The 16,620-nt window shown below is 40.4% G+C and overlaps 1 protein-coding gene across 2 annotated transcripts in view; it reads right to left on the bottom strand.

Annotated features, from left to right (window-relative positions):
• edil3a (EGF like and discoidin domains 3a) overlaps positions 1-16,620 on the bottom strand; it is a 142,093-nt gene that overhangs the window by 21,035 nt on the left and 104,438 nt on the right. For both annotated transcript variants that reach the window (XM_085367253.1, XM_085367254.1), the window contains exons 6-8: positions 13,978-14,133; positions 13,025-13,169; positions 12,621-12,805 (exon numbers count right to left, since the gene is read on the bottom strand). In XM_085367253.1, coding sequence (XP_085223379.1) covers positions 12,621-12,805; positions 13,025-13,169; positions 13,978-14,133 — 486 coding nt within the window. The remainder of the gene's footprint in view (positions 1-12,620; positions 12,806-13,024; positions 13,170-13,977; positions 14,134-16,620) is intronic.

Genomic DNA, 16,620 nt, shown 5'->3' with positions numbered 1-16,620 from the left:
TTAGCCCTGCGACAGACGGGTCCAGGGTCTACCTCGCCTCTCGCCGTATGACAGCCGGGGTAGGCTACAGCCTCCACGTAACCCTGATAACGGCAAGTGGAAGAGAATGGATGGATCTTTAGGCACTTTGTTACTAGGAGCCTTTCACAAAAATGGATAATTTGATCAATTCAGTTTTATTTACAGTATATAGCGCCAAATCACAAAAACAATTGTCTTAAAGAGGCAGCTGTATAAGGTAAAGAAAAAAGAAACGAGTGTAAGGGAGAAAAACCAACAACAATACAAAGAAAACAGAGAAAAGCAGTGTGGGACAGAAAATGGAGCATAAGAAAGCCAACATCCAAAGAAGAGCTTTGGATTATGGACAAGAAGCCTGCAGAACTATTCCTGAAGACTACTTAAAGAAATTACTAGAAAACTGCCTAAGAGAGTTCAGGCTGTGTTGAAGAATAAAGGTGCTCATACCAAATATTGACTTTTAATCTCGTTGGAATTGTGCAAACTCTGATGGTACAAATATCCAGGCTATACCAAACTTGCTTTGTATTATGCGCCTCAGGCTAGGAAGATACTCCAGATGTCTAAGGAATGGTCCTTCATATTCTTCATATCATTTTATTTTCCACTTTATTTCCTTATTAAAAAATATTTTTTAAGGTTTTAGAACATTGCACTGCATTTTTTCCCCCATTTTCCTAGAATAATACACAGAAATGAGGGGTGGCTAAAGACTTTTTCACAGTACCGTATCCTATAGCCATAATTTATTAAAATACTGGTGGTGGTCAGCGGTACCCCTCAGCTTCCTGGTAGATACACTTACATTACTAATTTCAAAATGCTAAGTGACTTTCTTCTCGAGTAACCGCATCTACAAGATTTGAGAAAATCTGACCTTTGACCTCAACCTTGAGGTTAAGGTCACTGAGATTCTAACTCTTCCGAGATTTTTAGTAGCTACACCTATGGTATCAACTTAAAAGTCTTACTCGTTCTTGAGTTATTGCATTCACAAACTTGGGTGTTCATGTTGCCCGCCTGCCTGGCAGGGTGATGGCAATATCGCATCGTTTTACGGAGTAAAAACTATTTGATAAATTAGTAGTGAAATATGACCATCCGCCTTACAGTCACAGCTTGAAACAAAAAAACCTGCAAGGTCAGCTTTTTTTAGACCTCATTCATCCAATCCACAACTTCAAAGCACAGCTCCATGCTTTAAAGGAGAAAGTGCATATTCAGATTATTAAATGATTATTTAATTTCCATTCTTTGCTCTAAAGCAAAGTCAGACTTTAATCAAAGCAACCGGCTTAGAGCACAAGCACTGCTATCTGAAAAGGCCTCTTTCAGAAAACTTGGAGCACATACTGTAGCCATAAAACAGATGGAGCCTCACTTCAGCATGTCAAGTTAAGTCTAAATGGTTGCACCGATGCAGGGAATTGGTCATGGCAAAAGGAAAGAAATCAACCATGGTCATCTGGATCATTTAGAGCTATTACGGCACGGAGAACATCATCTGTAGCCAGATGCTTCCCATGTCAGAATGAGTGAAGTGTGGGAGTTGGATCCACACGCGTAAAAAATGGTCTTGATGGTGCACTAGTAAGGGACTTGGGGAATTTCACACTCTGTTTAATGCTCACTGTGGCTAGACATCTGATGGACACTTACTCACAGCGAAAAATCTAAAGCATTCTGTCTCCTTGTGTGATCTTGACCGAACTCAAATCTGTAACTCACTCTGGTGGGAAGAGAACTCCTTACTGTTGAAATATTAAGCAGGCGTAAAAAATGTAAAATGATTTAATAACCTAAAGAAAGGTTTTCCATTTTATCACTGATTACTCTTTCTGGAGGTAGTGCAAACGAGGTTGCAGTTTAAAAAATAAATGTTTACTCCGAGTGCTGCACTTATATCTCATCATACCACTTTCCCCGCTTCCTTCTCCTCCTTCTCACACGGTATATGAAATATTCATATCAAATTCTCACACATATGGACATATATAAACACACAGTGCACAAAATGGAAGAGAAGGAGGACATCGTAAGCAATAAAAAGAGGAAGTGATGAAATTAAAAAACACATTTATGGACATAAGTGCATACTGCAGTATCATATCTACACAGCCACAGCTTGGCTTCAGACTATTCTAAATTTATCATGATACTCTAGCATGTAGCAGTCCTCCTTAAATCCAGTCCATACTCTCCTGAGTGGATATCATGTCTGATTTAAGTGTACAGATGTGAGTAGCGGATGCCCCTGTGTGCCAAGAGATGGCTTCCAAACACGATGAAACCACAAGATACACATGCAAAACACAGCGAAACTCTGCTGCACCGATTTAAGATCTGGCACCTTCACTTCTGACAATTCCTGCAGAACCACGGCATGCTCTGCTGCCGACTCATGAATCAATCATCCCGGGATAAAACAGACAAATGCATCCTGCGTTAGGTCAGAAGGAATGAGAGAAACAGAGGAAGAAAGAGAGAGAGGATGTGGTGCTGAAGGATAAGATGGCTTCCTTTGATAATAAGAACAAATGAGTTATTTTACACAGATTTTAGACCTGGACATTTAAGGATGTGGTGGGAGGGAGGAAACGCTAAAAAGAACACAACCAAATGAAACAGAGAAGCAGATGGATTTACCATTCCTTCTATAACTTTATTTGGAAGCTAATTGAATCAGCACACTAGCTGCAGGGAATCTGAATAAAATAGAGCCAAGAAAGAGTCGTATTGGACAGGGTGGAAGTGAGGCTCGGACGATAACGCTTCCACTGAATTTACATCGGGCATGTTTTCGGCTAGTGTGCAAATTGTTTTTGAGTTCATGGATAATGGTGTCAAAATAATAGAATTCGCAACATCCATCCATCCATTTGCTTCCGCTTATCCTTTTCAGGGTCGCGGGGGGCGCTGGAGCCTATCCCAGCTGTCATAGGGCGAAAGGCGGGGTACACCTTGGACAGGTCGCCAGTCTGTCGCAAGACTAACACATAGGGACAGACAACCATTCACACCTAGTGGCAATTTGGATTATCCAATTAACCTATCCCCACAAGCTGCATGTCTTTGGACGGTGGGAGGAAGCCAGAGTACCCGGAGAGAACCCACGCAAACACGGGGAGAACATGCAAACTCCACACAGAAAGACCCCGGCCTGATGGTGAACTCAAGACCTTCTTGCTGTGAGGCAACAGTGCTAACCACCGTGCCACCGTGCTGCCCAGAATTCGCAACATATGTGAGAAAAATGTTTTATTTTTGAATCAACAGTTACTTTTTATGTCTATTCAGATTATATTATAGTTGGGTAGCCAGCAGTTACATATGCAGTAGCAGATGTGTCCCATCTGACATGCTTTTTCTACTGAAGTCTGATAAGAGCCCAGAGCGATTCCATTTAATATTCAACAAAAAAAAAAAACAAACAAAAAAACTTCCCCACTTGTAAAATCATTCACGCACCGCCCGTAGCTACACGGTGCAAATTTCAATTTGCCTTTCTGCAACTGAGATGGCACGTCAGCGCTGGCAGTGGGATTTGGAGCAGCGGTCATCTGTTAACATGGCTTTCAAAGTCAGAACCAGCAGGCAGTGCCGCAGCCCAAGTTTAGGCAAGCACGACTAACAAATAAAACTAAGCAAAATAAATATTTACGCAGAAAAAGGATCGGCTAATATTATGTTGGATAAAATCCCCATCGACAAGCGTGGCTGCAACCTGGCAGATCACTGTTCATAGTTCATGGTTATGTGCTTCTCAGCGGCATCTGAAACAGAAACCGATCGGAGATGTTTTCCCTGTAGCAGTCGCTTTCTTCAATTAGTTCAGAAAGAAAACTTAGCTACAGGCGCCGCTCCTATCGATTCGGTTTTGTATTTAGTGCAGTAGGACAAATAACGATAAAAAGCTGCACAGCCGGGAAAAATAAAGAATGTGATTAGAATGCTGAATAGTCCAATCTGCAGGGACAAGTGCCTTTATCTAGTTTCAACCAGATCAATATGACAGTAATAAAAAAAATGCTGGATTAAGAGGACACCACGTTTGTGCTGCCTAATATTTGTTGCAAAAAAAATCTTCCACTGCAGAGGGGATCATACTTGAAGGACAGAGAAGACAGCGACTCACCCTTTAAAGTTCCCAGTGAGTTCTTACTGTCTCATGCAAGTATTTGCAACAAAGTGCTGGTCTTTTGTTCTTGAAATAAAGACATGATCATTGCCATGCTAGACAATAAGAATCCCTCTTAAATCCTTTCATGCCACAATGCCTTTGCTCTCTCAGTTGCAGCTTTTCTGTTTTTTTTTTCTTTTTTTTCTTTCCTTTTTTTTTTTTTTTAGAAAGGACACACTTCATCTTTGCTGCATAAACACTCAAGAAGAGATGAGAGTTTCAATGGGACAAATTAAAGCCATTCTCCTCTGTGGATGGATGAGACAAACACCCAGCTAATTCTATTGATTAAAAGAAATAGAGTTTGCAGTCAGCAGCGCTGTATTTGAAGCAGCAATTTGATTAGGAAGCTGCGCTCGGCAAAATTGGTGAAATGATAATACCCGGTTTGATTATATCAAATGCAGGCTCACAGGCACTGTGCAGGACTCAATCTTGCATCACATTTACTTATTGTGCGCTCTTGTCTTTGACCCACATGAGAAAAAGTGTGAAGTGTCAACGTGTAAAATGCTTTATGAACGAACACTGTGGGTGATTTTCTTCAACAGTATATTAATTAATGCACTTTATTACAAGTGCATTTTGAATTGCACTATAAATTACACTCATAGAGGTTTAAAAATTGATGAATGCTTTTAAAGAGTAAATAAAAAATTGCAGGATTATAATCATTCACTACTATATCTGAAATTAATTTACTGACTTTAATGTAATTTTTCTGCTCCTATTACAAAATTCACTCTAATGAAACAACGGATATCCGCAGATGTGTTTGTGTGTTTATTTAGACTTTTGAGATGCACTGATGCTGTCAAACCAGGTAAGTGCAGTGCCTTCTTTTGGTGGGATATCACACGCCTTTTTTGAGATATCATTTTAATTCCTTAGTTTATAAATACAACATTACCAACTGCAACATTGACCTTTACTGAGGTTAACCTGTCTGTGAGGGTGGGTGAGATAAAGACAAGCTAAATGACAACATAACAACATTTATTTGATCTTATTTACCACTGTTTGTTAGGAAATGCAACCCATTAAAAAGTTACACTTTCTGGTAAAAATCATGAATACTGCTTTTAGCAAAATGTTTTTTTAATCTAAATATTTGCTTACTGAGTGTCCTGAGTGCCTTTAATCATCTATCCATCTATCTATTTGAACAAGTCACCATTCTGTCTCAGGGCGTACACAGAAAGGCAACCACTCACGCTCACATTCACATCTATGGCCAATTGAGAGTCACCGGTTAACCCAACATGCATGTCTATGGACTGTGGGAGAAGCTGCAGTACCTGGATAGAATAAGCAAACCCGGGGCCTCGTTGCTGTGAAACAATGACGCTGTCTGCCACACCACCGCCCCTGTAATAATCAACCACCCACAGCAAGCAGGGTTACTATGACTGAACACTGAGAACATTAACGAAACCGAGAGTGCTTCATGAATCTCAAGATGAGGATAAGGCGAGAAGAAGAACATCTGAGTAACAGCTGAGCAACAGACTGTTCATCCCATTTAAACGTTGGCTTGTATCTATCTGAAGTGCTGCTTGTACTGTGCCTAGCCTTAACACGACAAGACTAATCTCTCACATTCATCCTGCTGGGAGTCTCCTCCGGTACTGTATAACCACTGCCATTCCTTTTTGGTGCTGATAGACTTTGGATTCCAGACGTGCTTCATATTAAGAGCATTGGACCATGAATTAAATATATCCACTTGCCTCAGATGAACAGTGCTTAGTGGCTTTTACGCTTCTCTCTCTGGAAATCTTACTTGCTTAAAAGCCATTAATACTGTACGAAATGCCTTAAGTATGCTAAGGAAGTATTGCCATTGTCTCCATGACATTGAGGGATCCTTTAAACTTTTGAAGTGTTTCTTAAGTATGCAAATCACAAAGAGGTACTCAATAGAGTGAAAAGTATTTTTTTTTCCATTAAAAAAACATAGCAGTATAACCGGATCACTAACTCCTGCTACAATATGACTTTTTAAGGTCCACGAATTAAAGCAATGCTCATTTAAATCGAGAAGACTTCAGACAAAAAGCTCAGCTAACCTGCTTCTTTTCATGCTGGTAATGTCTTCTTCTTCCTAGGTCAGGACTGCTCTTTCAACATGGATCATTTCTTGTGATTTAAACAAGGAAATGGTCAAAACCACCAATTACTGCTATCAACAACCATATACAAAGTACTGAGTCAAACTGTTCACATAGCCTGGTATTTATTTCATACTGATTCATGAATGAAGGTAATAGATAAAAAATATAAACCAGAACTTGATGATGCAATCTGCTGTCCTACTGTCTCGCTATTTTCAAGGTGGCAGACTGGAACTTTGTCAAAGCCAAAAAGCTGGAGAGGGAAAACTATCTCCTGGCTGGCCTTCATCATTTTTAGTGAGCATTGACTACACAGACTCATTTAGCCAATGTCAAGAAATAAATGGCTGCAACCCAATTCTGTCATATACCTGTAGTGCTTTATGATAATTTCCAACTTCCCAAACCTCCTGTACTGGTAGTATCAATCCAAATTCTTAGGATCAACAGAGAAGATGAGAGTGCAATAGCTTTTTTTTTAAACTGATACTTGATTTCTGCACATAATATTGGCATTGAGGAAATGTGTGCTTGTAAACTAGTGCTACCTTGATCTCAGCTCTCTTTGGCAGTTCTTTAACTTGTTACCCCATCTTTGTTTGTAATCGCCCAATGTGTTTTCTCCTCGGTCCCACGTGCTCCAACAGAGAGGCACTTCTCCCCCCCATGAGTACCCAGTACTTCACCTGCTGCACTTTCAATATTTACCTCATCAGCATCTGCCTAAGTAAACCCGCACTATCATAGTTCACACTAATTATGTGTGCTCTGCTCTGCATGTTAGTTTATGGTTGCTCATTTTTCTTTCTTTCTTTTTTTTACGATCCTGCAACATCAATGCTCTTCATTCAATAAGCCCGTGTTACAAACTAAACAGTGATAATATCTGGGCAAATCTGTCTAATACAGAGTAAACAGATGGATTGGTGTGATTTACTTACAGAAACCACAGAAACTCTGAAGCACTGATGCTGTGTTTGAATCCATAAATGCTAATGCTAGACTCTAGGTTTAGATGTAAATAATAATATCAGACACAGGCCTATGGTTTTCTTTGGTTTTCTTATTTTTGATGATTGCTCACAAGACTAAAGAAAAAATGTTTTCTTCTTGTTTTTGTTTCCACTAAAACAAAAACCTTGCAATGATTAGCTTTGTTGAGGTTGAATCACCATTAATAGCATTACTTCATGTATCTGATTTTCATTTGGTCAAAGGACCTTAAAGGATACATATTTGATTTTATTTATTTATTTTATTTTCCTTGTGACACTGAGTGGAAAGACACTACAAAAAAAGGTTTATTATTTAAAATTGTGTCAAATAAATGTGTTTATGTTAAGTAAGTGTGGTGTCCATTGTGTGCTGGAAGCCTTATTGTTCCTGTGGTGGAGCAGCTACTACCAATCTCCTTTACGAAACTAGCCTCGGACGGGGGATATAGATATTTGGGACGCATTTGATTTCTTGTAACCTATTTCTAGAGAAACTGTGATTCTGGGTTAAACATCGGGGTGAAATTGATGACACCGACACCTAGTGAACTGCCCAAGGTCAACAGTCCTGATTTCCACGCATTAAAGGTTTGGCGTAAGTACAGATTGCGTTACACCTGCATCTTATTTTCATTTTTATTCTTAAAATTTACAGCAATAGGAAAATGAAAAGGATTTCCATTTATTGTAAATAACTACTTGTGGTCCACCTGCAGTTTTTTCACAGCCTACCAGTGAGCTGTGACCCATGCTTTGGGAGTAGTTGGTCAAGCACATGGTGACTCATCAGTGTAAAAAGGATATGATGTTACAGCTGCTACAACACCACTGCATTAAAGAAACAGTGTATATATTAGCAACAACCACTGTTTGCCGAGTAAACCATTAGCGCCATTATTAAAAAGAGAGTTACTGTACTTCTTTCAAAGTTTTCACACAAACCTCGCTCACTCTGCATCATCAGAGGCAGAGGTGATTATCAGGGTGCCACAGCCGCACACCACACGTATTCATCATTTTAAGGAGATAATTGGGTGTGAAAACCATGGAGACGGGGGATAACAAATGAACCACAGACCGGAATTGCGTTCATAACTTGTTTTGTAACCTTTGCTGGATACAAATAAATCTAACAAGTTGCAAACTAAGTGATGTATTTTGTGCTATCTATGTCTACACAAGGCCATGCTTACACTTGTTTCACTAATGTACTGTATGGTTACATTTAATGATTATTTACTTGAGCCCATTGCAATGTAGTTACCCAATATTAGGAATAATCTAAGAAAAAGTTGCAATTCCTTTGTAGAAGAGTTTTACATTCCTGTTTAAATTCCTGAAGGTTCTGTGACTTCTAAGTGCAAAGGCATGTCAATACCAATACTGCAGCTGAGTGTCAACAAATAACCAACATACAAATAGCAAGAAAATGTAAAACCTCCTCAGTGCCGCCTATGACAGAGATACAAATGGAGAATTCAAAACTCTTGCCAAGTCATTTGTTAACCGCAACCAAATTAAATATGAGGGAAGAGACAATCCCACTTCATTCCAGCCTTGTGTACTTGTTTCTCTGGGGCTTCTTTATCATAATCCACCATAAAAACTCTCCACAGTCCCGAGCAGTGCTTGTCAGAAAATTTGCAGTACACTTGTTGCTTTAACAGAACAGTTATGAAACTGAAAAGTAGCAACTGTCTCTCTACCACGTTCTCTCTGCAACATGGACATGTTAATGCGCATAATTAACTGATCAGCTTATGCCAGCTCGAAACATTTGGCAGCCTCGTCTGACAGCTTCAGCTCCTCTCTTGAAAACATCTTGAAATTTTCTGGTTTAGTCTCCCCGTGTGTAATTTTATCCCCCGTCAGAACAGAATAGCTTCAACTTGGAAGGTGACCAAAAGGTCCAGCTCTTGGTGATTTTTTTTTCTTTACTTAAAAGCTTTCTGTCGCAAAATGAAAAGGAATATAATAGCCTTAATATTTTTTATATTAAGGCTGTTGCTAACTTCAGAATGTTAACTGTGCAGTTAGATCAAATGATGATAATAGACGTGCTTACTAGGTGGGGAAATGTCTTACTATTTAGGGCTCCACATTGGTTGGTTGATATGCTCTCTCCAGAACAAAGTCTTACAGGCTTGACAATTGCCTGTGTTACTTTGATAAGGAAGAAGGCGCTAGATCAGTGGCCCTCCAGGTTTCAGCAGTTATTTTTGTGTAAAATATATCTATTCAATTTCAGATTCGCCCACCCTAATGTAGAGTGATAGATTAGGTCTAACTTTACAAACATTTACAGCTGCTGAACATTTACTTTGAGCTGTCCTCAAACTAAATGGCTGCATTTCTATTGCAAACAACAGTTTAACAGCACAGTAATTTGTGCTGTGATTTTCCAGCAACTTTCTCTAGGACTCGCTGTGTCTTTGAATGTAAATGTGTTAGGTTTGGCATATTTGGGCATAGTTGGTCTAAAAACTGTTTTACTTAGCCACGGCTGAGGTAATGCTACAGATATCTCAGCTTTGGGTACTGAGTGGTGATTATTTATCAGTCTGAACATAGTAAACTGTTCCTGTACTGAGTGCAAGGTGACATCAGGCTTGACAAATGTGCATTTATTGTTACCTCCCTCCTACCCATTGTCACAGCTGATTGACCTGGAATGCCAATATCTATTAGAAATGTGTGGGTATTCTGATAAGAAAAAAAGGCCTTCTGACAAAATCTGTGCATCATCATGTCTTTTCTGTTGTATACATTAAGCCAGACCTTCCATAAGTGTGTGTGTGTGTGTGTGTGTGTGTGTGTGTGTGTGTGTGTGTGTGTGTGGGGGGGGGGGGGGGGGGGGGGGGGGGGGAACAAAACGCTTGGACACTGCTAGCACGGGGCGCCCACAGAAATGCAAAGCAGGAGATGAAGCATTGCTGAATATGTTTCCAAACCAACTTCATTCTAAGCCAAAGACTAGAAAATATGGTGAAGCATATCTTCCCTTTGGTTTCACCTGCACAAGTGCCGAGGTAGGTCTCCCCTGCAGGTTCTCCCTGTGTCGGGAGCAGCGCCGGGCTGTTCAGATCACGGACAAACAGGATCCCACAGTTTTTTATGTTTTTAAACCCATTTTGCACAGAGAGGCATTTTTTTGAAAAATGTATTGATAGCAATGTTGAATATTATTACACAAGAAAAAAAACCCAACTACATGTAAAATAATCACACCGTGCCGCCTCTGCCTTTCTAAATGGAGGGACAGTAACTGCGTGTGTATGTAAGCGTGTAAAACCTGAAGATAGTCAGATTAACAGTATTTTGTCTCTATCTGCCATTCTGCAATTCATCTCATGTAAACAAAAACGTGCGCACAGCGTGACGTGAAAAAAGGCACATACCTTTGACGTTGCGTGATGAACTCTGTATTCCTCGTTGACATGTAAACGCAAAACGTTTTCGGTGATTCAAAACGCCGTTTACGTGTGGATGAAATAGATGCGTTTTCAAAAATACCCGTGTAGGTGTGGACGTAGCGTAAAAGAGTTAGTAGTTTATTGTATTACTACCTGTAATTTATTGCAGATTACTTGTATTTGCTTAATTGTTTACTAAATGTTTGAGGTGTGAAATAAACCGCAATGGAGCAAAATATGGGCGTGTGTGGTTGGAGGATGTGTTTGTGCGTGCGCGCGTGCATGCGCGAGAAGGGGGAGCGCAAACATTTTTCTTGTAAAACAAGGGGGGCCCAGCAAAAAAAGTTTGGGAACCACTGCATTAAGCAATCCATATTATATTAAATTATGTACCCTGATGCATAAAGAGGGTTTTTCACTGTGTCCAATCTGCAAAAGAACAGTTTTCTTGATTAATAGGAATACTTATTTTATCATTAAGGTTGATTAATTCCATTAGTCTGTGAGGTTTTAAGTCATTCAGTAACGCCACTCTGAATCAATTATTTGCCATGGCAACGAGTAGAAAGAAGACAGTGATTATAGCAGGAGCTTAACAAATGCATATAAGATGATCGCTAAATATTTAAAACAGTCATTACCAACAGCCTCATCAACATACTTTACAGTACAGAACTCTTAAATGTCGACTTTTAAAAGCTGGATATTGTATCTGCTCGTGTGCACAGAAATGGTTCTTGGCAATGGAAGCCATTGATTTTCTCACTTCATCTGTATGGCATCTCCTCTTTCCTGCCAGCACAGCATGTAATATGAGACTGCAAGTTTTCTTTTACCCAAAGCAATCAATTTTGCTTAGCCAAACTCCCTAGCATGGATGGAGCCCGCCTAAGTACCTGTCTCCACCGACACACAGCCCTGTGTGCCGTCACCATCTAAAAAAAGCTTTCAGCGTAATAAAAAAACATGTCTGAATCAGAACCCAACCAATCTAATAACAGCCAGACCAGTCGGTATGACTACAGAGCGTTAACTGTGTCACTGATAGGGAGGGGGTATGTGCGAGCAAGTCCGCGAGAAAGGCCAAGAAATCAAAGAAATCACTGATCTTCAATTCCCCGATGAGATAATCCACATCACATTTTCTTCTATGCTATCACTTTCACAGCATGAAGTAAGATCTGGTTTCGCACTTTAAAAGCAAAAAGCGTTTATGACTTTTCTTTTTTGTATGAAAAACAAAAAAAAAGAAAAAATCCAATATATGAGGCCATACGTAAGGGAATTCTAAGCCTGACTGAGCCTTATTGATATCTATCTGAAACTCCCTCAGCCACCATCAATCTCACATATTGTTAAACAGAAAGACTGGGAGGTAAACGTTCACTTAGAGACGTGTCTTGTCCCTTTCAGGAGACATGTTTAGCCTTCACTTCTGTAATGAAAACAAATAGATGGGCTGGTTTCATAGAGATAGAAAGCCTTGGACTGCAGCCAGAGATAACAGGGCGCAACTCTTCCAACTGAGGCAGTGTGGGTGTTGGATTCAGAAAGACTGACATGGAAATAAACAGAATTTACAACCTATTACTGACTGTTTCCAAGAAGGATACTGAGAAGCAGCTAACAAAGGTGGTTTTTTAAGAGATAATTTAATTCTCAACTGGCATGAACAGTGAAGTCCTTCCCTATGAAATATAATTGAATCCATTGGCATGCATTACCATGCACAACCATCAATTATTATGCCAGGGAGGTAAGAGCTAATCCTTCATCAGAATGAAAGCCAGCTATCTGCAAGAACAGGGGTGTCTGTTGTTCATTTTGCTGCTAATACATTGATTTATCTCTACAGTAGCTGCAACAGATAACAGACTTGGCTCAGATTATATCTCACCTGTAGCCACTGCGACTGGTCGCTATGACCAGCTGTCCAAGCGTTGACCTTGCCCTGCTTGTCTAAACGGGCTTTCCCAGGCTCCCAAGTGAACATGTCCATGTTGAGCGTCCTGAAGATGCTGGAGGCTGTGACCTGATAGTCCTGGATATGGCCTGACTTCATACCCAGTGGTTCAGAACAGCCTGGCAACAACAAAAACAGATTGGCTCTAAACTGTTTTTTTTTTTTTTTACATCTAACCCCAGGCCTCCTGAAAATGGATTCAGTGCTGACACTACTTAAAAACAAGAGGAACAACTGTGCAAGAGGCATACTGGAGTGGATTTCCAAATTCCAGTATGATGCATTTATGATAATGATGGTGATTAGTGTATTCAGTTGGATAAAGAAAGCTCACTCACCTGTTAGCTCACAACCGAGCAGCTCCATGCGTAAAGTACAGTGCCTCCTGCAGACTTGGGGGTAAATGCGCACGTACTGGGCTTCAATGGGAGGGGTGAAGGAGTTGGCTGATGGAGCGTTGTTATCGACATTTCCTCTGAAAATCTGTTGCAAGGGATGAAATAACAGCAGATGGGGGGCGGGGGAGGATGGTGAAGCAGATCAGTTTTCAATAATGTGGCAGTCTATCCGCCGCTGTCTCTAGTGTCTACTCCACGCTCAACAAATTGCTGTCATTCAAGGTCAATGAGCTAGAATTACAGGGAAAAATAGACAATTTGTCGCACCATTTGAGCCAGTAATTCATAAGAACAGTGGTGTGTTTTAAATTAGTGCTCCAATTATATCACGTTACCTTCTGGAGTGTTTCATCCAAATCGCTGAAGATAGCCTGACAGAAACTATATGATTGGAGCGAAAGATGTACAAACAAACATAGACATGTCATAGCCGTGTCTAGCTTTGACTGAGCAAAACAAAAGAGCTCTAAATTAAAAATATCAAAGCCCAGACGTAGAGCATACAAATCTGACAACATATCTGATAATAAGTTTGGAGGTCTGGTTGTTTCGGAGCTCGGCCAAAGAGAGGACAGTCGTGGCTTGCTGTCAGGAATGATAGAATGCTCTGTGGCCTATTTGGTGGCTGTTCATCCCCAAATAGTATAAAAATTCAATCTAGAAGTCATAAAAGTGGAGGGGGGTAAGGGGCAGCAGGATGGGCCCGGTGTGCGCTAGCTAATTAAAAAGCCATCTCATCATGTCCTCCACCCTGTCCTTGACTGAGTGCACAGTCTCTAGTCGATGTGTGCGCATGTATGAGTGTGTATTTCGTCTGTCTACCACAGAACAAGAAGCAATGGGTGACGATGGATGCGTACACCTATGTCTGTGTGCCCGTACAAGTGTCTCACCATATCCTCATCTTTGCCCTTGACTTTGTATGTTCTCCAGGTCTTCCCGTCATCACTGTAGGCTACTTTGTAAGACTTGACGTACTCTGGGCTGCCGATACGCTTTGCACCCTGGGTAATTAGGCCCGTGACCCTCATTCTCCTCTGCAGGTTTATCTGTGGAGTAGAAAAAAAACACAGATAGGCTGAAGATGAAATTCTAGCTTTATTTTCAGACACTGTATATAGAGGTGTAAGTGTCTGTGAGCATGCATGTCATCGAGTTCAGTTCACCCCTTGTATCTTTTCTGTCAGGGCCATCCATCTTATTCTAAAAGTCTGTGTCCAAATAGAACATTTAATCAATTGTACACCCCATATCCAGTCTGCCCACACTGTGCAAACTGTCAATATGGTGCCAGTGTAAAGCAGCTTGGTGAGCCAAGAGGAAAAAGAGGCACTAAGAAAGAGGAAAATGAAGAATGGCTTCCATAGATCCTACTCAGCACCCACAAACCAGATTCATTACATATAGACCAATATCTTCAGTAGCTTTCCCTGACAGCTCATTTTGATAAAGTATATGCTCACCGGCCATTTCATTAGGTACACCTTGCTAGCATAACATTGAACCCCGTTTTGCGTTCAGAACTGTCTTAATTATTTGTGGCAATGATTCAGCAAGGTGTTGGAAGCATTCCTCTAAGGTTGTGGTCCATATTAACATCCTTATTTGGTCTGGCATCTGTACAGTGAACTCCTTGTTCTTTTCAAGAAACCAATCTGATATGATGTAAGCTTTGTGAAATGGTGAGTTAACCTGCTAGAAGCAGCCATCAGAAGACACGTAAACTGCGGTCATAAAGAGATCAACATGGTCAGCAACACTACTCAGATAGGCTGTAGCATTTAAACAAAGCTCAACTGGTAGTATCAGTGCCAAAATGTGCCAAGAAAATATCCCCGCCATCATTGCACTGTTGATAGAAGACAGGATGGGTCCATGCTTTTGTGTTTACACCACATTCTGACCCCATCATAGGAGAAATTGAGACTCATCAGACCACACAGTGTTTCTGCAATCTTCTCTTGTTCAATGCAGGTGAGTTCATGTGAATAGTTGTCACAGTTTCCTGTTCATAGCTGACACCCGGCGTGGTCTTCTTCTGCTGTTGCCCGTCTGCTTCAAGATGTTTTCCTGCATATTTTGGATGTAATGAATGGTTATCTGAGTTACTGTTGCCTTCCTGTCAGGTTGAAGCAGTCTGGCCATTCTCCTGACTTCTGCCATCAACATAGCATTTTCAACCAGAGAAATGCTGCTCACTGGATATTTTCTCTTTATGTGGACCAATGTAAACCCAGTAAATCAGCAGTTTCTGAAATACCTGTCTGGCACCAATCACCTTTCTTACCCTTTCTGATTCTCTGTTTAAACTGCAGGAACTCCTCCTGACCATGTCTAAATGGCTAAATGCTCTGAGTTACTTCCATCTAGGGCTGTTCGATATAACGATATATATCGGATGACGATATAAAAACGTCTATCGTTTCATTTTACGCTATCGTTTGTTTCGTGGTGTCGCAAAATAAACTGTTTACGGCAATATTTTTTCATTATTTTGATGGTCACTGTAGTGGCTATAATAATTTCTTAAAGTTCTCTCTTTCTCTTACATTTAATATAACCACACTACAGACAGACAAGTGTTTGTTTTTATGCGTTGTCGTTAGCAACAACGACGGTAAAACCTCCGCGTGTCCGCTTGTTCCACATAAACCTTTCACAATAAAGCTCAAGATCCTGTTGAGACTTTTCCAAATAAACTGAATCACGTGAAAGATGCAGAGTGTTTACGGATGAGAAGCAAAAAAGAGCCGCCAGGTGCTAAAAATAAACCTTGGACTCAAACGTTAGAACAGGCTTTTCCCCGCAGCACGCCATGTAATAAATACTCGCAAAGAAAACGGCGGCTGTTACAACTTATGTCTAAAAATGTATAGTTTCATGCATCGGTTAAAACACTCGACTCCAGGTAAGCGACGCCCAGCTGGAAACACTTCACGCAAGTCGAGCTGCCCGAGATTCACAGAATTTACAGAAAATGTTACATTTTTGTGATTTACATCGTTAACGGACGATAGATGTCTTAATATCGGGATATGAGATTTTGGTCATATCGCACAGCCCTACTTCCATCTGATTTCCACATAAAATATTTGGGTTAATAATAACCAATTACACCAGTGTAACTAATGAAATGGCCAGAGGATGCATTTTCAATATTTTCCTGAACATTTTCTTTTGGCAAAGCAGCAGCATGTTTGACAGCGTGTCGATTTTCTAATCACTGGACTTTCTTGGATACAAAGTCTATATATATATATATAGAGTGTTTTACAAAAACCGATGGTATTAACGGTGAACTCAAAATAAACAAAGTGTCTCTTTAAGGATCCTGTCTCTTCAATATCAGTGCAGAAGACTTGATGGTGTCAACACCAGCTTGTCTCGGTGATAGTCGCTGACAGAGTTTTACATTTCTGAGGAATACTGATTGACTGGAAGAAACCTCAGCCTATCACACCGGCTGGTTCTTCTTCTCTATTCACAACTGCAGCAAGTTTGAAAGACCTGTGAGTAATATTAGACCCGCCACATCT

This window comes from Diplotaxodon limnothrissa, linkage group LG12 (assembly GCF_057381915.1).
Source record: "Diplotaxodon limnothrissa isolate DT_005_m linkage group LG12, D_limnothrissa_male_GT1.1, whole genome shotgun sequence".
Classification (NCBI taxonomy): Eukaryota; Metazoa; Chordata; class Actinopteri; order Cichliformes; family Cichlidae; genus Diplotaxodon; species Diplotaxodon limnothrissa.
The sequence above is the reverse complement of the archived record's forward strand: the minus strand, read 5'-3'. Positions and strand labels throughout refer to the sequence as shown.